The 26825-nt window shown below is 42.4% G+C and overlaps 1 protein-coding gene across 5 annotated transcripts in view; it reads right to left on the bottom strand.

Moving 5' to 3' along the window:
• The window catches only part of scube3 (signal peptide, CUB domain, EGF-like 3), a 345848-nt gene that overhangs the window by 271731 nt on the left and 47292 nt on the right, over positions 1 to 26825 (bottom strand). For 3 of the 5 annotated variants that reach the window (XM_048612197.1, XM_048612198.1, XM_048612199.1), the window contains one exon: positions 15918 to 16019. The exons of 1 other annotated variant lie outside the window; for it this stretch is intronic. In XM_048612197.1, coding sequence (XP_048468154.1) covers positions 15918 to 16019 — 102 coding nt within the window. Of the gene's footprint in view, positions 1 to 9280; positions 9320 to 15917; positions 16020 to 26825 lie in introns of those variants that run through there. One more of the 5 variants, XM_048612201.1, reaches the window with a different exon arrangement.

The raw sequence follows: 26825 nt of genomic DNA, 5'->3' as shown, positions 1-26825 counted from the left end.
CCCTTTTCTGATGAAGGGTCTAGGCCCGAAACGTCAGCCTTTCTGCTTCTATGATGCTGCTTGGCCTGCTGTGTTCATCCAGCCCTGCACTTTGTTGTCTCGGATTCTCCAGCATCTGCAGTTCCTACTATCTCTGCTATGAAACATGTTTTGCTCCTTTCATTTTAAATTTAATCATTAAATATGTCCCTGATCCTGCAGAGCACATCAGCAAATACTTTTCATTTGAGGATAATAAACAACATTTCCAATAAATCACACCTTTCAATCATGCTTGCTTATTTCCAGGCAGCTACGTTCAGGCAAGAGTTAATGAGGTTCTGCATTTTGAAAACAAATGCCTATTCTTCGAAATACGCTACTCTATCTGCTAAATTTACAAAATCAGTAGATGCTCTTTGAAGGAGCATGTTAGCAGCATAAAGAAAAGTTATATATTTTTGGAGCTTTTAACAAGAAGTTTGTTCCTGATGTTTTTGTAAAGGATGAATTGTATTGAATTAAACTGAATTGAATTGAATTAGCTTCGTTGTTGCATGTACTCAAGAGAGTACAGTGAAAAGTTTACAAGTCGCCACTTATGGCGTCATCTTAGGTACAAAAGGTCCCTAGGTACAGATTCTTGAGTACAAATTCTTCAGAAAAAAATAGAAAAATAGAGAAACAAAAAGTTCAGGATAACATTCCTTACACAATAATATAATAAAAAAAACAAAACAATGGAAAATAAGAGGGAACGTTAGCCCCAGTTGCACAGGTTATTTGGGGGGATTGCATCAAGAGTACTAAGTAGAGATTTGGTCCCCTTATTTAAGAGAGAGCACATACTGCATTAGAGGCAGTTCAAAGAAGGCCCATTTGATAGATGAAGGGGTTATTTTATGAAGGTGGGATAGGTGGGACCCGAGTCCTTTGGAGATCAGAAAATTCCAAAGTGATCTTAGTGAAATGTATAAGATCCTGAGGGGACATGATAGGGTGTACACTGAAAGGATGTTTCCCTTGTTGGAAAAGCTGAAACCAGGAAATGCAGATTTACAATAAGGGATTTCCCATTTAAGGAGGAGATGAAGAGATGTTTATTTTTCCCTCAGAAGTTCATGAGTCTGTGGAACCCTCTCCACAGAATGCTGTAGAGGCAGGGTCCTTGAAAACTTCTAAGACACCTTTAGATAGGTTCTTGACCAGCGATGGAGTCAAAGTACAGAATGTGTAGGCAGAAGAGTGATGTTGAGGCCATGGTCAGAGCAGCCATGGTCTCATCAAATGGCAAAGCAGGCTAGAGGGGGCAAACAGCCTATTTTGTGCTTATTTCATACATTGGTGGGAATTAATGTCAAAAACAAGAGATTATATTTGCTCCTTCTGTCCATAATAGCCAATTCACACACAAAGTTGGCCAGCTGGTAGATTCCTGTTCATATATGTGTTTGATGAGACATTCTCCATAAGTATGTCGTTTAATTTTGCAAAGTCACTGCTACTGTTTCTTTGATCATGATTGATTAGCAGCCCTACCTTGTTTGACTTTGGACACGTAATGTCCAAGGTCTATGACCTTTCACCATTGAAGACGTGTGAAACACCACGGGGATCCAGAGCACAGCAGCCCTGGATCCACATGCCCTGGTCACAAGACACACTGTCCACTCATGATTGAGCTTGGCACAACCATCAAGAGTAAAAGTTGAAAAGTGCAAGCAATAACAGAGGGCGGCATCTTCCCAGGCCCCGAACAATATGGACCATGGCAGGAAATTGGGGAAAATTTTGGGAGAAGTCAAGTGAGGCCTTTCTTTATGTTGGGAGAAACAAGCTGCATTTCCAATGAAGTCCCAAACATGAAGATGGGGTTCTCACTAGTGAGAGGCAAGCAGCCCATTAATGGGGATCATTGTCACCCACATTATTACTCAATCTTGCCTCACTAATATGCACTCTCCTATCCTCCCAGATAGAAACTGGACACTGAGAATTGCTGACATGGAAGCACCTGGCCAATCCAGCTTGACCCTCCATACCTCCATCAGTTCTGAGGAAGGGTCACCGGATCTGAAACGTTAACTCCGATTGTTTCTTCACAGATGCTGCCAGACTTGCTGAGCTTTTTCAGCAACTGTTTTTGTACAACAGACCTCTACTCTGTAATGCTGCAATTTGGAGAACACCAGCAACTAGCAGCGGAATGCCTCAGGTAGCCACCCACCTCACAGATAGAATCAGGCTGCATCACAGGGCTGCTTGGCTGATTGCTTAGCAGACACTCACTTAGCACATCCCTCGCTATCTGAAGGGGAAACCCCAAAAGACAGAGCTAACTGGTGCACGTTGCTTCTGCCTTGCTGCTTAGTCAATGGGGTGGACAGGTTGCTGAATGGCCCTGTGCTATGATAGTCTCGCACTTATACATGGGTCAGCAGTGTACACAGCAAACACAGTGAATGTGCTTCGAACAAATGACTAACATCTCAAAAATCGCCCTCAGTCAAGGCAAGGGAGATAGCCTTCAGACAGGTTTTCTGCAGGCTGGTTTCTCCTGGAATGAGACAAAGGGAGGATTCAATGAGATGAAAATAGAGTCACAGGGTCATACAGCACGGAAACAGATCGTTCAGTTCGACCACTCCATGCTGAACATAATCCCAAACTAAACTAGTCCCACCTGCCTGCTCCTGGCCCTGCCAAACCTTTCCTATTCATGTACTTATCCAAATGTCTTTTAAATGTTGTAATTATACCTACCTCCACCACTTCCTCATTCCACACACAAACCACCCTCTGTGTAAAAAATTTGCTCCTCATGTCTTTTTTAATCTCTCTCCTCTCACCTTAAAAATGCATCCCACGTCTTGAAATCCCCCCATCCTAGAGAAAAGACAACTACCATTAACTCTATCTATACCCCGCCTTATTTTATAAGCTTCTGTAAGGTTGCCTCTCAATCTCCTACATCCCAGTGAAAGAAGTCCCAGTCTATAGATCAAGCAGGTGGGAGAAAGGTGATGAGGTGTCCCAAGTGAGTGAACGGATGCGTGCAGAAACCCCGCTGGGTTATTAGTTTAGGAGAACTGGGTAAGAGCGAGTGAGGAAAGTTGTTGCATGCAATTGTGAGCATAGTAGACCATGAGACTTGGTATGCAGTAGCAGAGATACACAGTGAATGTTTGGTAGCACAGAGAAGATGGTGGCACTTACCGTTGCAGAGAGAAAATGGTTATCAACCATTTTTAAACACAACTGGACATCTTTCTAGTGGACCGAGATTGCACTGACCCAGGTGGCAACCTCAGAACAGGCTGGCAGGTTCTAGTGTCAGGTCTCTTCTCAGTTGGTCCTGGGGGAAGAGAGGTGTCCCTTCTCTGGCCCACTGTATCCAGAAAGTGGTGTGCTAATATCACCTCCCATCTGCTGTGTCCAGGGCAAAATGTCACAATGTGTGCAGAGCAACTTCAGACTGACAGTGCTTGTCTGGTTGCACAGCAGCCTTTTAAAGAATGGCCATGGCACCAGGGATCCCAGGATATCTTGGCAGTGATGAGAACTTCTGGCTACAGTGAGTGGAAGGATCAGTCTAACATCGATCGTGAGGGGCATCAGAGGAAGAGCACCTATACAAAGTATTTGCTAACAACAGATATCCCAACAACTTCATCCACACGTGCCTACTAGATAGACAATGCCAAGAGGACACGGTACGCCCCAAGACACTGACCACACTACCTTACATCAAGAACAGCAAAATGACACAACAAACTTTCCCTCATCTCATTGCATTTGGGCAACGAAGGCCATCAATTTAACTGGGACAACGTGACCATCCTTCCTCAAGCCAACCACTGACATGCACGGGAATTCCTAAAGGCCTGGTTTTCAACCTGTGATGCAATCAACAAACATGTTGTGGTTGGTTGGCTCGCCGAACTAGTTCGTTGTTTCACAGATGTTTCATTACCCTGCTGGGTAACATCATCAGTGCAGCCTCTGATGAAGCGCAGTTGTGGTTTCCCACCCGTTATTTAAACTCAGGAGTCTATTGAGCTGGATTACCTCACTTCCGGTTTCCCTTCACAGTAGTGTGTATATGGGGTCGAGCTCTACGTGTTTGTTGATGGCTTTCTTCGTGGAGTACCAGGCTTCTAGGAATTCCCATGCTTGTCTCTGCTTTGCTTGTCCCAGGATCTTGGTGTTGTCCTAGTCGAATTGGTGGTTCTCCTTATCCACGTGAATAGAGAGTGAGTGCGTATTGGTCGTGTCTTTTTGTTGCTTCCACAACAAACATATGGAATTAGACCCCATATACAAACCCATGCAAAAAAAAATCAGAAATGACACAACCCAACATAACAGACTGGATCATATAAATACCAAGCGGAGTAGGACAACATCGCTTCATTGGAGGCCACACTGATGATGTTCCCTAGCATGGTGATGAAACATCTGCACGATAACCAGCCAGCTTGGGCAAGCAAGCCAACAACCTCATCCACAACCTGAGCTACAAATCTTCGCATGAACCTTAAACATCAGAGGACCATGGTAGGTAGTTGATGGGATGAGTTTGGAATAATAGTTTGAAAAATTGACTAGGCTTCACGGAGTGAAAACCTCCATGAAATTCAATGATGATGACACTTTGCCAAAATATGGTAAGGTACAGCCCACAATTTATAATGTTTGCTGTAATTCTCATTAAAAACCCTCTTACCAGTAAAGGTAATAAATTCCATCCTCTTAAAGTAAGCAACAATGCTGACTTTGGCCAGTTTAGGTTACCCTACTTGAAGAAAGAGAGATGCAAAAAGCAGATTCACAAAGATGTCAGAAATGAGAGTTCTTGGCTTTTAGGTGAAAATGACAAAGTTGGGGTCAGTTTTTCCATTTAAAGAAAAATGTTGGGAAGAGATCTGTTTGAGGATCTCAAAATTCTGAAGGAATTTGACAAGTTGAATGGGGAAATGTTATTTCCATTGCTTGATGGGTTTGTAAGCTAAAGGGGATGAATTTAAGATTTTATTCACAGAAAAAAGGAGAGAAGTAGATTTGTTTTAAAAAGAGCACTGTTAAGATGAAGTCTGAAGAGGGATAATGTTAGAAGCAGAATCAGTAACAGCTTAGATCTGTAAGACGATAAACATTTGAAAAAATAAAGAAATTGGGTTCTAGGAAAGGACAGGGAATGAGAAATAAATAAAGGATCTTTTCAGAGGGATAAAATAGAGACAAGTCCTAAGAACCACTTCCTATGCCAGCAAGTTGTACATTTTCAGTTATTTCCCCTAAAATGAATAATTGCAAATTTAATTAGCCATTATCCTCTGGTGTATATTGAGTTGCATTTTTACCTTCTAGTTCTACTTTGTAGATAATTTTTACATTAGAGACAAAAATTCAAGGGAAATGCATTTCTGTAATACAGCTTTGATAAGTCAAACAGCATCTTCCCAAGCAGACAATGACTCATGAATCTCAACCAATATTAAGTAAGAGGTTAATAAATGTGATAAAAGAACACCACCAAAAACCATGCGCAAGAAATGGATTGTGACAGCTATGCAAAGTAATAAAGTAATAAGATGTGCAAAAATTAATGGAGAATTAATTTGCAAGGGATATCAAGAACAATAGCAATCTTTTCAAAATAGAAATAGAGGAAAACAGTGACCAAGGGGAAATATCGAACCACTGAAGACTGAGGCAAGTGAGATTACAATTGATAATAAGAAAAATGACATGGTTTTTTTAAAATCTCTTTTCGAGGGTAAGCTCCGTTGGCTAGATGCCTGGATTGCAATGCAAAGTGCTGTCAACAGCATGGGTTCAAATTCCTCTACTAGTCACTATCATGATGAAAGCCATACCTTCTCAACCTCATCCAAGTTGTGGTAAACTTCACGTTAAACTATGACAGGTCAGCCTTTGGGCTCTATGGGAATATAGTGAATTTCATTTATAGTAGAAGAGGAATTCAAAATACAAATGCAAAGAAGCCTGATAGTAAAACAAGAAAAGGAAATTAAAGTCAACAAAAAAAAAAATCCGGAATTAAAAATCTATTGATGACAATGAAACTGTTATCATAAAAACCCAATGGGTTCACAGTTTTCCTTCAGGAAAGAAAACTGCCATTCAGTGACACCCACATCCCATGAACAAATAAGCAAAAAGCTCACTCCAGGAGGCCCTTCCATTTCTAAGTTAATGATTTTTGTTAGTTGTTTCAATCTCATGTGCCTATTTGTCAAACGGCCCAGTCAGACGTACATATCATCCAGACAGCATCCCCAAGCTTGAGGTTTCTCAACAAGAAAAAGTGAAAGTGTCAGCTGCTGTATATTCCACCAGAAGATCAATACTCCACAATTGAATTCTGAGACAATCCTTTACAGGGTAAAATGCCATGAAATGTAATCAGTCTGTCCCATATTACCATCAAAAGAGAATCAGAGTTTATGAGAAGCTTGTAGGAAATACAGAGTGAGCGGAAACAACAGAAATTGGAACAGTAACTTGCCATGCAGACTCTCATCCTGAAATATACAACTTACAGTTCCTCCTCCAATTCAAATGCTTTTCTATGTCTTCTGTCTAATTTTGGGTTGGAGGAAGGTGAAGGAAGGCAATGTTTGTTTGTCCACCCCAAATTTGGTAGTGTTGACATAGGAACAATATGCACTACGTTTTTCGCCAACTATACTGAAAGACAAAGCAAAGGCAAACAGCTCAGCTGACATGGGTCAATAGGCCCACTGCATTCAAGGAAACAGAGTTGGCTGGGCTCAACTACTTGCAGAATTCCAACAAATGTAGCTAATGTCATAAAAGGTCATATCTTTAGGGATGTATAATTAATAAACGGAAAACTGTTGGGATGAGGTCCATCCTTCATAGATGTCACCTTTCTGATTGACCCATAACTCCTCACCCAATTTCCTAACCCACAGAAAAGACCTGGTTTTTCCCCCATTATGCCGGAGGTCAAAGCTTTAAGCTGCAATATTCAAGGTTCTTACCTCTGAGCACTTGCACTAAAGAATCAAAGTTTCTAATATTATACAGTGCCAGACTTACTCGTAGAAATGCAAGTTGTTATTCGTCGAATACAAAAAACTGATTTCCATATCCAGTTTTCTGAATGTCTAGCCGGCTTTTCGCACTTTGTAGGATATGTATTAATAAATATTAATGAGGTGAGTTGAGCCAGTAACAAGCAACAATCACTGTTAATTGGCAACTTGTCACTGTTTACCAGAATCTCGCCACACGGCTTGTCAAAACATATAAAAGCTGGAGCAGCATGCTTCCAACATCAAGAATGAACCTCACCAGACTTCTGATTCTGCTACAAATCTCACCATAGGTCACGCCCTCTAACATTTTGCTCTCTGTTCCTGAAACAAGTGGTCATTAAAACAACTGCTACAGAGCCTGTTCATCAGAACTCCTACAAAAATTGTTAGAAATCCATAGCAACCTGTACAGCTTCATCTAGGTTTGCATACCTCAATCTTTCACATTAATAAAATCCTTGCCAATAAAGACAATCCCATCACATGCTCAACTTCAACTTTACACGAGATAAAACTGCCAGAATCCTAATGACAGTCACCAGTTACTGCTGGTGATTCACCGTACCAATCATGACCTGCATTGTCTTCAAATTCCCTGGACTCCAAAACATGAACTACAAATTGAAAATGGTTGCAATCACCCCCTGGAGTGGGTGCAGTCAATGGGTTTTTTTTTCTGTCCCAACCTGTGAGCTCCACTTCAGAGCGATGGGAGACCTTTCAAGGCGCAACTGCATCTAACCATGCTGTTGCAGAGTGCAGTCCTATGCAATTGCTTCACTGTGTATGTCAAATGCATGCAATGTCCAACTGTGTGCCTGCAAACGCCGGTCACAAGCAAACGTAACCATTGCTCACTACAGGGTGAAAATAGCCGTTGCTGAGAGGCAAAAGTAGTCACTGGTGACCTTAATAGTGGCACCTGTGAGCCATAAAGCATAAAGCAAATTCAAAATTCATGGGCTCCTCAGGGGCACTGAACTGATTTCTTATCATCTTGAATTGTCTATATTCCATAATGTGCTCTTTTACACAAAGATGCCATTTGTGTGCAATGTGGGACTGGGAGCACAAGGTCTCTGTACTTGTACAGCACTTAAAATCTCCTACTGTTTCTTTGTGACAGGACTGGTGCTGAACTCATCGCAATAAGGTCCAATGTGAAAGTTCCCTGACATTAAAGCTATTTATTGGCCCTCCTTGTCTGAATGCTCCACGTCCCACTCTATGCAGGACTATTCTAAACTGTCATCAGTGAGGGAGGTGAACGCTGATGCTGACTTTGATAAAGACCCGGTTTCTGTTTCTTATGTTCCCCACAATGGTTCATTGTGAATGTGACTGATGGATCCAGCTAAAACAAGGATTATCGTCACTGTCGCTGTGATACAATGAAGGCCTAGAGAACTGGAGGAGGAACAGAGGATCCAGCAAGCACAGGACAAGCAGCAACCTCCAGCAGACACCAAGCAGCTCCACATGAAGAGGTTGCAGCCGAAGGTCCCCTCAGAATGTGCAGGAGGTACAAGAGGCCCAGAGTCTATTGTCCTTGATATGGTCTCATCCAGATGAGTAAACTGCAAATGTCACCAAAGGCAAAGGATGTTCCAGGACACAGTCACAGAATAGTTTCAAAATCAAGTGACATAACAGAGTACAGCAAGTCATGGCAAAACTATCAAGAAGTGGATTGATTAAAGACAGAAAGTAATAAACAGGTGAATAAAGTATCAAAGCCTAGGGACAGGTTACAGTATATAACCTAGATCAGAGTTCTGCATATGATTGCATGGAGTTTAAGGAATAAATTAGATGAGCTGCAAGTACAAATTAAAATTGAAGGTTATGATATAATGGCCACTACTCAGGCATGGCTGCACCATGGTCAGAATTGGGAACTATATGTATCAGGTTAAGGTTGACAGGACAGACAGGGAAATGGCAGAGGAGATGGAGTAGACTTACTGATTCGAAACAAAATTACTCCAACAGGGATGGATGATATAATGAAGAGAAAGTGTTCAGTGGAGATCAGATGGGTAGAACTGAGGAACAGTGAAGGACCTAAAACTGTAATAGGTGTTGCACACAGACATCTTAGCTCTGAAGTGTTGGATTGTATAAATACAGAAATTAAGCAAGAGTGTTGCGAAGCCAGTGTAGTATTATTTGGGAATTTTAACTTTACCATAGGTTGGGAGATAGACACTTACCTGTCAGAAAGGTAGCGAATTTCTGGAGTGTATCCAGGATTGTATCCTGGACATATTGTCGCTGGAAACTACAAGGACCAAGCAACATTGGATTTAGTAATGAGTAATGAGCTGGATTTAATTAGTAACTTAATTGTGTATAAACATTTATCAATGGTGATTACAACATGATCATGTTCAAAACAGTGTTTGAAATCGAAAAGTATGAACCAGCTGCTACAGTTTCACATTTAGGCAAGGTGAAACAGGTGAAATTATTTAACTAGATAAGACTGAGACTGTCCACAGTGAATTGAGAAGGTCTGTTAATGGGGAAAATAAGTGGAGAACACTGGAGGAGGTTTAAAGAAACAATCTAGCAGCTGCGCAGACTGTCACACATCTCCTTCTGGAATGTGCCCATGCAGAGAAGGTCTAGACAGAGATGCAGTAATTTTTGTCAAAGTTTGGCCCAAGCAACTCTGTGATGTAGGAGTCTGTGTTCTATGGTCTATTCCCTGGAACGCACACCAAGACAAACACTGCGCCTGGAAGACCAGCAACCTGGTGAAAGACTCTCTTTGGTCTGCTCGAAACTTGCTGGTCTTCCAATGCAAAAAGAGTTGCCTTCAACCGGAGTGTTGCAGACTGGCACATTCCAAAGTCCAGGATGACTTGCTGAGGGATGCAATAAAACATGGGGCAGCTCCTGTCAAGGCACAGTGGGGAAAAACTGCTGTCCAAGATCTTTCTGCCAAAGTATAACGAGGGTCCATTCAGTTATCAGACCCTCTCGGTACCTCAAAATGGTTGTAAATATTTTTACCTGCATGATTTAAAACTGCCCTTGTTCTTTGCAACTGCACAGTAGCTCTGTGAGATGTAAATTTCCAATGTATCATTTGTGTTTCCCCGTTGGAAAGATTATGCAGAACAGAATGAGAACATTTTTATAAGTACTTACTTTTATGAATAAAGTATATTTTTGCAATTAAATAAAGAAACATATAATACAATACAAATGTGCTAGTTTAGACAAGGATAGTTAAACTCCCCTATTATCACTGTTGTATACTGTTTGTAGCTCTCTATGATTTTCTTCAAAAATGTTACACTGTCTTTTTCCCACTAGAAGATGGCATTCAGGAAACACCAAGTAGTGTAACCGCACCTCTACTATTTCCTAACTTGAAGCAAATAGATTCTGTTTTTGACCCAGGTAGAACATCCTCTTTCTTGAGCACTGTAACATTTTCGTGAACCAATACTGTGGTTGCTGTCCTTTGTCCTACCCTTTTGTGAACCTGATCTCCATCATCACCACCAAATCACCCCTCCCATACTAACTTGCTCTTGCAGTTCAATAATCTTATTTGCCAAGCCTCACGTGCGTGCACTACAAACTAATCACACTGTATTCTCAATGTACAATGTCCTAGGAAACTAAAGCCTTTGCTCTTGCAGCACCTCTCCAGCCTCACATTCATCTGTGACTGTCCTCCTATTTATAAACTCATTAGTTCGTGGCAGAGGAAGTAACCCAGAGATTTGACGTTCTGTTTCTCAGTTTCTCATTCAGCTAGCTGAAACCTGCCTGTAGAACGTCATCCCTCTTTCAGTGGTACAGATATGGAGTACAACCTCTGGCTGTTCAGCCTCCCCACTTAGTAACCACTCATTGCCATCCCAGTCCCTGGCAGCAGAAATGTAAACTACCATTATGGAAACATGTCTACAATCTTGTAAATGGTTGTCTAGTTTCCATGACAATAGTTTAGTTGGTGAATACCCTGCATCACTATTGCGTTCCCAAACTTCCTGTTGTCTCTTGCAAGACTGAGCCACTTGTAACACCATGGACTTTGGCTCTAGCCACACTCCCCAAACAAAATCATCACCCTCACCAAAATTCAGTGCCGGATACCAGCTAGAGAATGAAATCTACTTCTCTGTTTCTCCATCACAGCACTGAGGTACACTAATGAGCTTGCGTTGATCAGACTGTTTAAAGAACTAAATTTAAGGTTTTATTAAATACTCACTAACACTTCCATGATCATCTTTATTTTATAGTGACATTAACTTAAATGTTTTAATTAACTCTTAGTCTTATAATGATCTTAAGCTATTCCTAATTTTACATTTAATCCATTTAATCCAAGTATGAAATAAATTGTCAGTACATACAGTGTTTGCTGTCTCACTGTTTACCTACAAAAGGGAGCTGAACCAATTCTCAGCTGGGGAGGTCACGTGAGGGGCTAGATACCAAATAATAAAAGCCATCATTTTGGAACCTACAAAACACTTAAAGAGATAGAGTAGAGGCCATTAAGATGTTCCTCCTGGCTGAGGCGTCTAGAGTCAGGGAGCACAATTTAAAAGTAAGAGGGATGTCATATGAAACTGAGCTGATGAGAACTGTTTTAATTCAGTTAATGGTGGGGCCCTGAGGAGTGTTGTTGAATAGGGATAGACATAGGGATTCATCATCATAGAATCATAGAACCCCTACAGTGTGGAAACAGGCCCTTTGGCCCAACAAGTGCACACCGACCCTCAGAGCATCCCACTCAGACCCACCCCCCTATAACCTACATAATCCACACATCCCTGAACACTACGGGCAATTTAGCATGGCCAATCCACCTAACCCTGCACATCTTTGGACTATGGGAGGAAACCAGAGCACCCAGAGGAAACCCACGCAGACATGGGGAGAACACGCAAACTCCACACAGACTGTCGCCTGAGGCTAGAATCGAACCCGGGTCACTGGTGCTGTGAGGCAGCAGTGCTAACCACTGAGACACCGTGTCACCCTGAATCGTGCACAGTTCCTTCAAAGTCGCATCACTGGTTTGTGAACCTTTAGAATTACCTACCACAGTGGGCTGTGGATGCTCAATCTTTGGATATGTTTAAAATTGTACATGGGAAATTTCAGATTACCAGTGAGTTAGGGGATAACATGGGTAAAAGGCACTGAAGTGTTCTGTTCCTATGATCAATGTTTCTTCGATTAATTCAAATCATCTTGAAACAGAGAAGAATTTTTGTCTTGGGATGTAGGCACTGTTAGCTAGGCCAGCACTTATTGCCTATCCTTATTTGCCTTTGAGAATGACATATTTTCCCTATCACAAATTGAACTTTTGTATCTTTGTTTTTGTCTGTCCCCCAGGTCATTACATGGCGATGACAGACAGAGGCTGCAATGTGACAGTCCCCTTCAGGTTGCTTTGAAGGAGGGCTGACTGGTGAGATACAGCATGTAGCCCATCTGTCATTGACCTGTCTGCTCCAAACCAGCTCCCATTAACTGAGGTGCAGAGATGTTTGTAGACCATGTGGCTGTTAGCCTATTGAGGGCTTTAAGTGACCAATTAATGGTCACTGAAGTGCCTTATTCCGTCCCTACCACTTTCCTCCCTGCCTCAAGAGGAGGCCCACGACAAGTGAGTGGTCCAGCAGCTTTAAGGGTATGCCAGGCTAGCAGCTTTGGCAACCTGGACTGCCATGTGGCAAGGGGAATTGGTGGTATCTTCCTTGGCGATTCCCTGTGTCGATTGGAGGTAACCTCCCTGTCATACTTTCCTTTGATCCTGCCTCTCAAACCTGGCCATCAACCTCTTCATTTACCTTGCTGGGTCTTGCCATATAGGACCTTGCTTCAGCCAGGGTTCCATTAACTCCACATCTCCAGGGACCAGCTGTTGTGCCAGCAGTGACCACCACTTGAAGCTTGTCATTGCTGGGTCTACAGAACTATCGACGTCTTGAAGATTACTATTGACCGTAAACTGAACTGGGGCAGCCATACAAATACTGTGGCCACAAATAGCAGGCCAGAGGCTGGGAATTCAGTGGTAAATAACTCACCTCCTGTCTCCCCAGTGCCTGTCTATCACCTACAAAGCACAAGTTAGGAGTGTGACCGAATACTTTCCATTTGCCTGGATGGGTGCAATTCCAACAACATTCAAGAAGCTTGATACGTTCCAGGATAGAGCAGTCCACTTGACTGGCACTCCATCCTCCAACTCCCTTCACCACTGACACACAGTAGCAGCAGCGCATACCATCTACAAGATGCATTACAGCAAGTCTCCAAGATTCTCTAACAGCACTTCCCAAACCCACAAACTTGATCATAGGCAGCAGATGCATTGAAACACAACCGGCAAGTTGCTGCATACCTTCCTGACCTGGAACTATGTCACTGATCATTTACTATCACTGGGCCAAATCCTGGAACTCCTTCCTTAATAGGGCCAGGCATTCTTTAACAGCATTGTGGGTGCCCCTACAATCCAAGCATTGCAATGGTTGAAGACGGCAGCTCACCACCACCTTCTCAAGGGCAATTAGGGATGGGCATTAATTTCTGGTATAGCCAGCAACACCCAAATCCCCAAACGAATTAAAACAAGTTGCTGGAAAATTAGATTGGCCAGAATCTATCAAGGATAGAGTCCCCCTACTTACATACCACCTCACCATTCTCCAAATCTAACACCTCATCCTTCGCCATTTTTGCCACCGGCAACCTGACCCCACCCTTGTCCGGTTTTCGTAGGGACTGCTCACTCCACGACTCCCTAGTCAGCTCCACACTCCCCACCAGCCTTCCCCAACACCGGCACCTTTCCCTGCAACCACAGGAAGTGCTACACCTGCCCCTACACGCCACACCTACCACACACCCCACCCCCGCCCCTGCCCCCGCATTCCCATCCCTACCTCTGTCCAAAGCCCCAAACAATTATTCCATATCTGGCAGAGATTCACCTGTATATCTTCTAACCTGGTCTATTGCATCAGTTGCTCCTGATGTGGTCTCCTCTATAATCAAGGAGGCCAAGCGCAGACTCAGTGACCGATTCGTAGAGCATCTGCGCTCTGTACGCTCCAAACAACACCACTTTCCAGTTGCCAGCCATTTCAATTCCCCCTCTGACTCCCTCGGCAACATGTCCATCCTGGGCCTCCTCCACTGTCACAATGAGCCCACACGTAAACTGGAGGAGCAACACCTTATATTTCACTTCGGGACCCTACAGCCCAATGGCCTCAACATAGTTTACCAGCTTCAAAATCTCCCCAACCCCAGCCTCATCCCATGTCCAGCCCTCCCTCTCATCCCCGCCTCTTGACCTGACAACTTGTCCATCTTCCTTCTCATCTATCCGCCCCACCCTTCCCACTGACCAATCTCTACAACCCCCTATCTTCATCCACCTATTACCATTCCACCTATCTTCTCCCAGCCCCACCCATCACTATTTATTTCTGAGCTCCCTTCCCTCTCCCCAGTCCTGAAGAAGGGTCCAGACCCAAAATGTTGACTTTCCTGCTCCTCAGATGTTGTCTGACCTGCTGTGCTCCTCCAGCCCCACAATTTACAGAAACAGAATCCACAAAGTGGTTAGTGTAGATGGAGGCAGTTCAGTTCACGGTGTCTACACTGGCTTTTTCAACAGGCTTGACAATAGGAGACAGAGCGTGGTGGGAGAAAGGTTTTTTTGGACTGGAGGCCTGTGACCAGTGGTGTTCTGCAGGGATCACTGTTGGGTCCACAGTTGCTCATCATTCGTGTAAACGATTTGGAAGCATGGTTAATAAGTTTGTGGATGGTACCAAAATGGGTGATATAGTGGACAGTGAAGAAGGTTATCTAAGAGTACAATGGGATCTTGATCAATTGGGCCAATGGACTGAGGACTGGTGTTGCATTTTGGTAAGACAAACCAGAGCAGGACTTGTACAGTTAATGGTAGGTCACTGGGGAGTGTTGTTGGACTAAGACACCTAGGGGTCCAGGTGCATAGTTCCTTCAAAGTGGTGTCACAGGTAGGTAGGGTGGTGAAGAAGGCATTTGTCTTCATTGGTCAGACCTTTACAAATAGGAATCGGGAATGTCATGTTGTGACTGTACAGCATATTGATAAGGCCACTTTTGGAGTACTGTGTACAGTTCTGGTTGCCCTGTTGTAGGAAGGATATTATTAACTTAGAGAAGACGCAGAAAAGATTTACAAGCATGTTACCAGGACTGGAGGGTTTGAGTTATAAAGAGAAGCTGGATAGGCTGGGACATTTTCCCCTGGAGCATAGGAGGTGGAGGGGTGACCTTATAGAGGTTAATAAAATCACGAGGGGCATAGAAAAGGTAACTTTCCCCTAGGGTCAGGGCATCCAAAACTAGAGGGCAAAATTTTAAGGTGAGAGTGGAAAGATTTAAAAGGGACCTGAGGGGCAATCTTTTTCACACACAGGCAGGTGGGTATGTGGAATGAACTGCCAGAGAAAGTGGTAGATGCAGGTACAGCTACAACATTTAAAACACACTTGGACAGGAACATGGATAGGAAAGGTTTAAGAGGGTTATGGGCCAAATGCAGGCAAGTGGGAAAAGTTTGCTTTGGGAAACCTGGTCGGCATGGACCAGTTGGACTGAAAAGTCTGCTTCCGTGCTGTAAGACTGAGTACCAAACTCCTGCCTTTTCCCCATAACCCCGTACATTATTTAAAAATAAACAAACAATCGTCCAATGCCCACCTGAATGCCTCAATTGAACCTGCCTCTATCACACTTTCAGGCAATGCATTCTAGACTTGAACCACTTGCTGTGAGATAATGTTTTCTTTTTCTCACCTCGTGAGGATACAGCCTCGGGATTTGTACAATGTAGTGTATCGGGGCTCACGTCTGTATGGGTCAGCCTGGAGCAGCCTGCTGGTCGATTCTTGTCAATTTCTAAAAATATTTTTATAAGTTTAAGTGAGCAAACACTGGCAGACATATACAGTTTCTGTTTTGATTTATAGTTAAAGCTGGATTTTAAAATAAAAAAAACATTCAATCCAGTTACTCTCAATTTTATATGAAAGGTTTGAATACACTCTAAAATGATCCAGGTCTTTATTAGGAATGCTGAAACATTTCACCCTAAGGAATTACTGGGGTCAAATGATTTCCAAAGACTTTTATATTGCAGTTTTAACCACGGTTAATTCTAAACAGAGACAAAGTTAGCTTTTAGAATATTTAATCAGTTACCCAATTTCACAGGTCCCAAGTGCATCATTCATCATGGATCACTGAAGTTCAAATATTTAACCCGAGGTTCCCTTAGTGACTACTGCCCTGTTGTAATATTGAGGCTGGCCTGATCTGGTAAGAAATGCCTTGAAGTGACAGATAAGGCATCACGGGGATTGAATACCTAATCGGTGCAGAGTTGACTGATGGAACAACTTCAGTCAGGCCTCCTCACTAACCAGTGCACCTTGCTGAATGGAAATGGGTTTGGTGCATGCTGACAGGATAAAACTGGCATGCTGCACATTCAAGACGGCGCTGACACCAGGCGACACTTTGCGAGCTCTCTATAGCAGATTTTATTCTCACATTTCTTACAACCGTTCCTTGCTGTCTATGATGTGTATGTCCTCGTTTGTTATGATCTGCCTGCACTGCACGCAAAGCAAAACTTTTCACTCTTCTTAGATACATATGACAACAATAAAATCAAAATCACAATCAAACAAAGCTTGCTGGCCAGATGAGATGTCTACAAGACCGGGTGGAATAACATTGGAGGGAAGGATCACCAGACCCGAAACGTTAACTCTGTTTTCTCCCTCACAGATGCTGCCAGACATGCTGAGCTTTTCCAGCAACATTGTTTTTGTTCCTGATTTACAGCATCCGCAGTTCTTTCAGTTTTTATTACTTGTTGGGAAATCAACAGAGGGTAATACTGACTGTATAACCAGTGTTGCACCTGATGCTGTCAAATGGGTTTGATTAAAATGACCCCCATCCTGTTCAAGCGTGGAGGAGACACTTGGATGGAAAACTGGGGGCTGCTTCTATCCTTTGAACTAGCTACACAAGGATTAGTGACTGCCTTCAGTAGGTCAGAATTTCTGTCGCCCCACACATTCTTGCTGATCTAAGGCTAAACCTCATGGTATTATGTTCCCAATTACTCACAACACAATCGTTAAGTGTTCTCAGGTGCTCCTATTTTAAGGGGAAATAATCCAGCCCAAAATATGTTTTGCACTTCCTCCGACACCAGCACCTGCCACTGATTAGCTGGTATCTCTTTCATCACAACTGAAGTTCTCATCTTGCTGCTGTGCCGATTGAAGTCTGTGTATTTTGTTCTAATTCCTAATAATTATCCCCCAGAGTCTTAATGAAGTGGATTCACTCCCAACCTTTCTCAATGTCAGATCAGCTTTCTCCTGCTATCGCCTGGAGCTCAGGCTGTAAGGCCCTGAAGGCTTTACATTTCAAATACAATGGATTTAAACCTTGGATATGCCACATCATCAACACCAGTCATGCATGATCTTGTAAGCACAGCCTTTATTCAAATAAAAACCTTCCAAACTTCTATCTTTGCCTGAGCAACTTGCAGCCTTGAATTGTGATAAACTCCATGCTAAATTATTTTGTTCACTACACATTTTTCAATAATGATAAAGAGAAAGAATGAAGAGAACGAGAAAACAAAGAAACTGAAAATTTAAAAGAGGTTTAGATCAAGTGAGATAGTTTATTTTTAATCTCAGAAGTGTTTGTGTAATCCAGCAGCACCTTCAAAGTAGTAAAGCATCTCTGACCATGAATGTTAACGGATAAAATTTGACACAGAACTTCCCAAGAACGGGCGACCAAAGCTCGATTAGAGGCATTGGTCTTAAGGAGCATCTTAAAAGGAGAACAAAAAAAAGAGGGGGAAGGTTTCGAAAGCCAAATTCAGAGTTTATGGCTGAGACACTCGAAAGCACAGCCATCAATCATGGAGCAAGGAAAACTGAGGTTATCCAAAATGCTGGAATTGCCAGATTGCAACATTCTCTGAAGGTTTTAGAGCTGGTGGAGGCGACAGTGATAGGGAGAGACAAGGCCCATGTGGGGACTTTAACATAAAAAGGTGAGAATTTTAAAAGTTGAGGCATTGCTGTACTCGGATATCAGTGAACCATGGTCTGACGGATGAACAGCTTTGGATGAGCTGAAAAGCAGATAGAAACAAAGCCTAGTCGAAGCCTGCATGTAACAAACTACGGCTGAAGGTTTCAGCAGCAGATGGGTTGAGGCAGGGTCAGAAATGCAACAGCAACCAGAGACAACTGTTTATACAACGGCTTCCCTTGGGAATATACCAATAATATTAACCACATGCTTCACTTTAAGTCAGTTATTTGAAAGCAATAAATTGCATTTAAATATTTAGTTACAGCATAAAAATGAGGTTGTAGTCAATTGGTTATAGTCTGTTCCAACACACTCTATTCAAGCTTACTGTAAAAGGCAGCTTACACAGATCTCTTCTATAAAAAGTGAAACATCACCTTCAGTGTGAAGTGACTGGGACAACACATTTCAGGAGTAATAAATTATCCTTATTCTGTTCGCACATAACCGCATGTAGTAAATGTGCTCCATTGTGTATTTCTAACTTAGTACAAACCACCAAACTTCAGAATTCTTTATGGTTCTTTTATTCAGACTTCAGGGGTGAGTCTATAGCACATGGGCTGCAATGGTTCAAGAAGGCAGCTCATCACCACCTTCTCAACTAGGGACGGGCAATAATTACTGGCCAGCCACTGGTGCCTATTTCCCACGAATGTAACAAGGATGCAGAGCTCCACGGAAATCCATTACAACATTCTGAAATGAAGTGAGCCATTGAAACAAGCCAAGTATTCCAAAATGCTACTGTTTTCATCGTAGTCAAAAGGAATCTCTAGATATATCAATCAAGCTGGATCAATAACAAGGATTAGGCATGTTCACATTCTGTTAATATATGGTACTGTCTCATACTTGAACTAAATTCATAAAGCAGTACACAGACTACTGTAGATTGTGACATACAAACGACAAAGCAAACAGAAGCAAAGGATGATGGAAAGAGACTCAACTATTATAAAAAGGAAATCGTAAAAACTTTCTATGGGCACAATCATAAATTTGTGATTAGAGGAGGAGTAGGGCCAATTAAGGCCCAAAAAGAGGATTTACACATGGAGGCAGGGGGCATGGCTAATGTATTAAATTAATACCATGCATTTATCTTTACCAAGGAAGCAGATACTACAGAGGCCTTAGTGGACAGAGGAGGAAATTCAGTCACTAAATTCAATATTGATAAGGAATAGGTATTGGATAAGCTGTTGGTACGAAATGTTGACAAGACACTGGGACTGGACGGGATGTATTAAGGACACTAAAGGAAGGGAGACTGAAAATTGCAGAGCGTTGGCCATAATCTTCCTTATCTCAGGGGAGGTGCCAGAGGACTGGAGAATTGTAAATGTTACACTTACGCTCAGAAACGCCTAGCAATTACCATGGTTCTAAGGAAACTTCTAGAAACAATAATTCAGTATAGAATTAATAGTTACATGGATAAATGTAACTATTTTATATTATAGAATCTCTGCAGTGTGGAAGCAGGCCACTTGGCCTGTCGATTTCTCACTAACCCTCCTAACATCCTCGCACCCAGACCCTCCACATCCTGTAACCCTGCATTTCCCATGGCTAATCCATCTAGCCTGCACATCCCTGGACAATACAGGCAATTTAGCACGGCCAATCCACCCTAACCTGCACATCTTTGGGAGGAAACCGGAGCATACAGTGGAAACCCACTCAGACACAGGGAGAACATGCAAACGGCACACAGATAGATGCCCAGAGGCTGGAATCAAACCCATGTCCCTGGCGCTGTGAGGCAGCAGTGCTAACCATTGAGCTACCATGCCTCCTAAAAGTTATTAGGACAGCTTATATGTTAAGTCACTGAGGATCTGTCAGACCATCGTCCCATCAGACAAACAGTCCCATGCTCTCATTAGAGAGAGATGACTGGTGGAGGTTTAACCTGAGAGTCACCTTGCCTCAGGCAAAAGGTAGAATTTGAGAAGGGGACTCCTTCAGGGTAGCCTCAGCCAGTGGGGGAAATGAACCCATGCTGGTGCCATCACTCTGCATTGCAAACCAGCTGTGCAGCCAACTGTGCTAACCAACCCTCCCAAAGGACAACAAGGGACGGGCAACACATGCTGGCCAGCCAGCGATGCCCACATCCCACAAATGATTAAACAGCAGAGAAGGTGATGATGAAAATATTGTTGATGTGGCGTACATCAACATCTAAAAGAGATTTGATGTAGTGACATATAACAGACTCGATAGAAAGCAGGGACAGCAGCTATTTCCGTGGGCAGAAAATTGGCTGAACGATAGGAAATAGATAGTGATGGATATATTTCAGGCTAGAGAGGTTTTGTAATAGTCCCCCATTGTTAAACAGGGATTATATACTGACATATATTGACGAATCAAACCTTGACATGCAGGGGACACAGCTTGCTGACGATACAAATCTCAGGAGAATGGTGTTGTATTTCAAAATGCCATTGCAAACTTGGTGGAGTAGGTAGATGAAGTTCAACACTCAAAGGAACAGTTACATAGTGCTGGTGGGAGGAACAATATGCTAAGAATACATTATGGTTGGTAAGGTGTTTAATGGTTCTGAGGCTTTGAGAAGCATTGAGTTAGTGTGATCAGAATGGTTTGACGTGTGTATTCAAAGTCTCAGGCAACATTCAAAATCTTGCTACCACATGCAGGTATCCCATGGCAATTGTTGTCAGACGATATTGTTACAACAAAATGATCAAATTACAACACCCTAAAGCAACAGTGCCTGGTCAACGAGTTACAATAATATGGTATCATATCAGGAGTAATAGGTATGCTGTTTATACAAAATCCCAGCTCTCCTGTTATGAGCTCATCTGTAAATGAGTTTTCATATACTGGGTGTTCAACGTATCTTGCTGCTTTAGTATGTTGCTAATATTTTCTTTATGGCTTAGCCTGTGTTGCTTCTTTTGTTTATATAATTTTCATTCTGTTCCTAACAAGATTCCTAATATTTAACTAGCTTTCAGTGAAAATTGTTTTCTTAGGACTGCTATATTGTAGCTACAGGGGATTCAATTATCTACATAAACCTTTGCAGATGTTCCTGCGGTCTCTCAAATCCAGCAACCTCTGGATCTTCCCCTTGAAAGTGTGTGTCTTTTAAATCGTCTCTGCTGGGTTCTAATGACCTACCATTACATGTCAACATTGTGCCACAAAACGAACTCAGAGTTTCTGCTGTCCCCACCTTCTCTTTTACTTGGGCTGACTACAAAGATACAAGTCAAAAACGTGGCTGTTTTGAAGATGGCAAAGGATATAGATGCTCAGAAGTCTTGATGAGTATTTTTAAATTGGGGTTGACACTAAATTAAAACATAGGTTGAAGACACGTTTCAATGCAATTCAGGTCTAAGTTCTGACTCTTTCTCCATCGGAGACAATGGTCAGTAAGAAAACTGTTGCTTCTCTGCTGAACAGTCAAAAAGTTCACATTTTCAAGACATCCATCAGATTCTTTTGAACATTTTTAAGCTGGTCAATGCACTGAGGCTTGGCCAAACAATATGGAGATAGTCCTGGAGATGGTTCCTTGTCTGGTGGGCATTAATGTGATTAGGAGTTTGAACTGATTGTAAGTGTGACCCTCAAACTGCACTACTGAATTTGCACCAATGAAATGCTTCTCCATTTGTTGCATTATGCCTCACAAGCAATACATCAGTAAAGCCAAAACAAAACCCACCCGAGTCACTAGTGTCCTTTAGGGAAGGATATCTGCCATCCTTACCTGGTCTGGCCTACACATGAATCTAGACTCACAGCAATGTGGTTGACTCTGAACCACCTTCTGGGCTGCTAGGGATGGGCAATAAATATGGCCTATAGAGCGACGCCTCTGACCCATCAACAAATTGAGAAAGAAACCATACTCATGACATCATTACTGTAGATTAGCATGTGACGTGAGAGTATAAAGGTCTCAGACTCCATCTTAGGCAGAATTACTGAAAACATGTTGCTCTGGGTAATCCAATAGGTGGATTAGCCATGGGGAATGCAGGGTTACAGGAATAGGGTTGGGGGGAGGGTGGGAGTCTGGGTGGGATGCTCTTTGAAGGATTGGTGTGGACTTGATGGGCCAAATGACCTGCTTCCACACTATAGAGGTTCTATGATTCTATGAATAGGTTAATGTTAGCCCAGACTTAGAATTCTTCACTTAAAAAGAAAAACCAGAAATCTTCGAATGATTGTGTAGAGATAGTCAAAAACTGAAGTGTTTCTTTAAGTCACTCATCTGTGGCGATCCTCACTGTTTAAAACTATTAGTCTGTAAATACTTGGTAAGAAAAGTCGTAAAGATACGCTCCTGCAAAGTTACATTATAAATTCATAGCACTTTAAAAAGCATTCTTACATCGGATGGTTGCATCAGTGGCAAGGCTAGGTTGCTCATCCTTAATTGCCCTCGACAAGATAGTGATGAGCTGCCATTTTGAAGTCCTGGAGTCCATTCATGCACAAACATGCACAGTGCTGTGAGGATGCAAATTCCATGGTGCTGATTCAACAACAGTGATGGAATAGTTGTATAGCTCCATGGATAGATGGCATGAGGCATGGAAGGGAAAGTGTAGGTGTTGGTTCTCCACTATGTCCTCATCCTTTCAGAGGGTAGAAGTCACAATTCTGTAACATGTTGTTCGAGGAGGCTTGGTGAGTCCCTGCAGTGCGTTTGGTGGATGACACACACTAATTTATGGTATTTTCTGTATCAATACATTGAGATGTTATTATACAGCTCTAGAGCAGGTGAGATGTGAACCCAGACCTCCTGGCTCAGAGATAGGGACACTACCACTGCACTACAAGAACCCCGCACACTACTTCATAGAGATGGTGCCAATGCTAGTATGAGCTATTAATAAATTAATAATTTCAAAAGAGAAATACTGTTTGTTCATCCATTATGTTTTTTTATTCAATTCTGGAAGAAAACAATGTTCACAAGTCCTCACACGACACTTCAATCCTTCTTCCCTTTACGTATCTCAGCGATAAACGTGGCAGGCGTGCAACTGTATCTGTCTCTGAATTTAATCCTGAAAATGCAAACCGAACAAAAGCAGCCATTTATGAATGCACGACATTGAATGTTGTGCTTTTCATGGGGTTGACTGAAGTAACTCGTGGTGAACTTGAAATTGGTAGCAGGTCAAATACACAGAACAAGAACTGCTGAAATACTTGCGGTTGTGTTAGCTTTTATTGTTGAAGTGCTCTTACACTAAACCTGCTGTTAGAATACTTTTCATCAAAATGCCACGGCCAACACCTCAATTTGGTACCATTACAGGTTCAGTTGTTGTTACAGAAACTTCAGCTGATGAAACAAAGGCTGATTAGTGCCAAGTCATCCTGTACCTACCTGTAACTGAGATACTTGGCCCAGTAATTATCTTGTTTTTTTTAAAGCAGTATGAGCTGTGAAGTTCCTGTTTCCCATTGCACCAACCCTTAATGGCTTCTCTGATGGAGACCGTGAGTAACTGCTAATTAGTAGGTTCTGTGCCATGACAATTAATCACACAGGATAATTGTTATTGCACACACCTTACGTCCCCACACACAGTTGCCAGCAAAGATCACTGGATAGCAATCCAACTGCTGTTCATGATTTTTTTTCCTCCCTTCCTGAGGGGGTCTCAGGTTAACTGTACTACGCCAGCTTCTGCTCTGACCCAACACATCAAACTCAGCATGTACTGACATTAAATGCATGTTCTGGATGTAGCGTTCTAGCCTTTGTGCAAACCTGTCGGTTTCAATCCTACATTCTAAAATGTGATCTGGGAAGTGTCTCCACAATATCAAACAACAAAACATTCCTGGCAGCATCTGTGGAGAGAAAGCAGAATTATCGTTGAGTCCAGTGAGTCTTCTTCAGACTGATAGTAACTAGGAAAGGTGGTATCTAAGCTGAAGCCAGGGCTTGAGGTGGGGGAATGGAGTGAGTAGACAGGTGGCGAAGGACCCCAGAGAGACAGAAAGAAAGTTGGACAAAGAGGTGGATCATAGTGTCATTCTCGCTCTCTCGGCTCCATCTCTGCCAATCCACCGACTCCATTCCACCCCACTACACCACAATCCCAGCCTTCAGCTTATATACCATCCTTTTTCAGCTGCTCTCAGTTCTGAAGAAGGGTCACTGGACTCATAACATTAATTCAGTTTCACTCTCCGCAGAGACAGCCAAACCAGCTGACTTTCTCTAGCAACTTGTTTTCGTTTCAGATTTCCATCATCCACAGTTCTTTGTTTTACAACAAGATATTTCTTTCTGTCTGCATAACAGCATAATATTACAAATGGCATTTGGTGAGCAAACAGATTCATTGAGTAGCATGTACTAATTTCTAAATTATTGTCCGCATCTGAACATGGATCTAACTGGCTTCAATATATCCAAGATGACGATACATGTGAAAAGGTCTCAGCTTCACTATTCAATTCAGACATGTCCTGCAGTGTAGCTCTATACAAACATTAGTGATGACAGCAGGAATGACAGAAAAGCTCACACTGGATTGAGAGGTATGTTGTGTGAGCTTAACTTTGGAACATTTTTTGCATCTCAAATAAATTTAGAGATGCATTCCAATAGGACCCACCCATAATGGATATCATTAGCAATTAAAATCTATTGGGTGACAGATGCACTGAGGTCTCTCCCAGATCCTGCCATTTACAACTTTTACTGATACATCAGGACAGGCAGATAAGCCACTTTTCAAAGCCAAGTGACATCACTGACAACAAGGTGCAGGGCTGGATGAACACAGCAGGCCAAGCAGCATCATAGGAGCAGAGAGGCTAGTTCCTACTATCTCTGACATCACTGACTGCAGTTTTAACTTCAGTCTCCGCAGGGAAGCCAATGTACTTTCAGTGCCAGGTTGAGGTCTGTTTGAAGAGCACATTCAAGTTATTTTTAATCTTCCTTTATACAGGTGAGGATTTTCCATAGGCCAACGATGCCCAGGCTGGCCAGCAGCATGCCAGTAAGGTTCGATAGTTAAAATAGCCAAAGCCCATTGTGCTGTGAATGCAGAGGAAAACTGGCCCACAGGCACAATTTCACTTTGGAAACTGAGTTTGAGTTAAACTCAATAGATTTCATAGAATTTTTCATAGAATCCCTACAGTGTGGAAACAGGCCCTTTGGCCCAACAAGTCCACACCAACCCTCGGAGCATCCCATCCAGAGCCATCCCCCTATAACCCATCTAAGCTACATATCCCACTCCAGCAACTTTCTCTTCCTCAGGGACTGAATGATCCACAGAAGCCATTTGTATAAATCTAAACAAAATGTAATTCAAATGATTAAATGCAATAATATAATTCATTCTTAAATTACAAGAATCACCAAGTGAATTCCAACAACATTGAATTCAAACTCCAATTGCAACACCCAGTGCATGACTTTACTAATTGCATTCAATTTATTTTATCCGTAAGAACTACTTAAAACACAATGCATTTTCAATGGTTAAAATTGCATAACATTGAGCAGAGTAAAGGGAACATAGACTCCTTAGGCAGGAAGAAAACAAAAATACTATTTTGCCCAATCTGGTTTCAGGAATTGTCAGGCCATTTCACCTTCCCCCACTGCTAGTACCATCCCTTTGTTTCATTTCTCTTGGAATATGGAAACTGAAGCAACACTTAGTGACAACTGTAAGGAATGCACTGACTCTCGGTCACCCTTCAATTCATACTCACTTTGTTTAAGAGTCTGGCCTCGCGCTTCCTTGCTCAATCTGCACAACATGCAGGAGAGTATCCTCTCCTGGGTCGATTATCCTGAATATGACTTGTTGCAGAATCTCATCCCAATGTACACACATTCTTCTCAATAACTGCCTTTCCAAATTTGCATCCATGAACAGTATTCCCAAATCTTTATGAACAGTAGGTTTTCCACCATTCACAATGTCTTAGTCCTGTTATTCTCAATTAAGCAGTGGGGCCAGGGGACAAGAGAGGGAAGGCAATTAGAAGATCTGAAAGCCAGACAAGATTTTGAACAGAATTTGAATAGATGGGAAAAAACTCCATTGGAAAAAATAGAGAGATCAAAGGAGGATACCGAACACACTGAGTTTTGTATGGAACTGTAGATTAGGTACTAAGTCTTATTTCGTAGATTGATATGGAGAATTACTGTCTGTGTGAACAGTTTCATTATTGAAACACTAATGCTTATTCCAGTTTCACAACATATCTATCTCCCATACCCAAGCAAAGCCAGTCAACTGGGGACAGGAGATTAGATGAATGTGCCAGCAAACAGATTCAAAACTTCAGAGACAACAAAGTGCAGGGCTGGATGAACACAGCAGGCCAAGCAGCATCATAGAAGCAGAAAGGCTGACGTTTCGGGCCTAGACCCTTCATCAGAAAAGGGGGAGGGGAAGGGGGTTCTGAAATAAATAGGGAGAGAGTGGGAGGCGGATAGAAGATGGATAGAGGAGAGGATAGGTGGAGAGGAAACAAACAGGTCGAAGAGGCGGGGATGGAGCCAGTAAA

This window comes from Rhincodon typus, chromosome 25 (genome assembly GCF_021869965.1).
Source record: "Rhincodon typus isolate 14 chromosome 25, sRhiTyp1.1, whole genome shotgun sequence".
In the NCBI taxonomy this organism is placed as follows: domain Eukaryota; kingdom Metazoa; phylum Chordata; class Chondrichthyes; order Orectolobiformes; family Rhincodontidae; genus Rhincodon; species Rhincodon typus.
The sequence above is the reverse complement of the archived record's forward strand: the minus strand, read 5'-3'. Positions and strand labels throughout refer to the sequence as shown.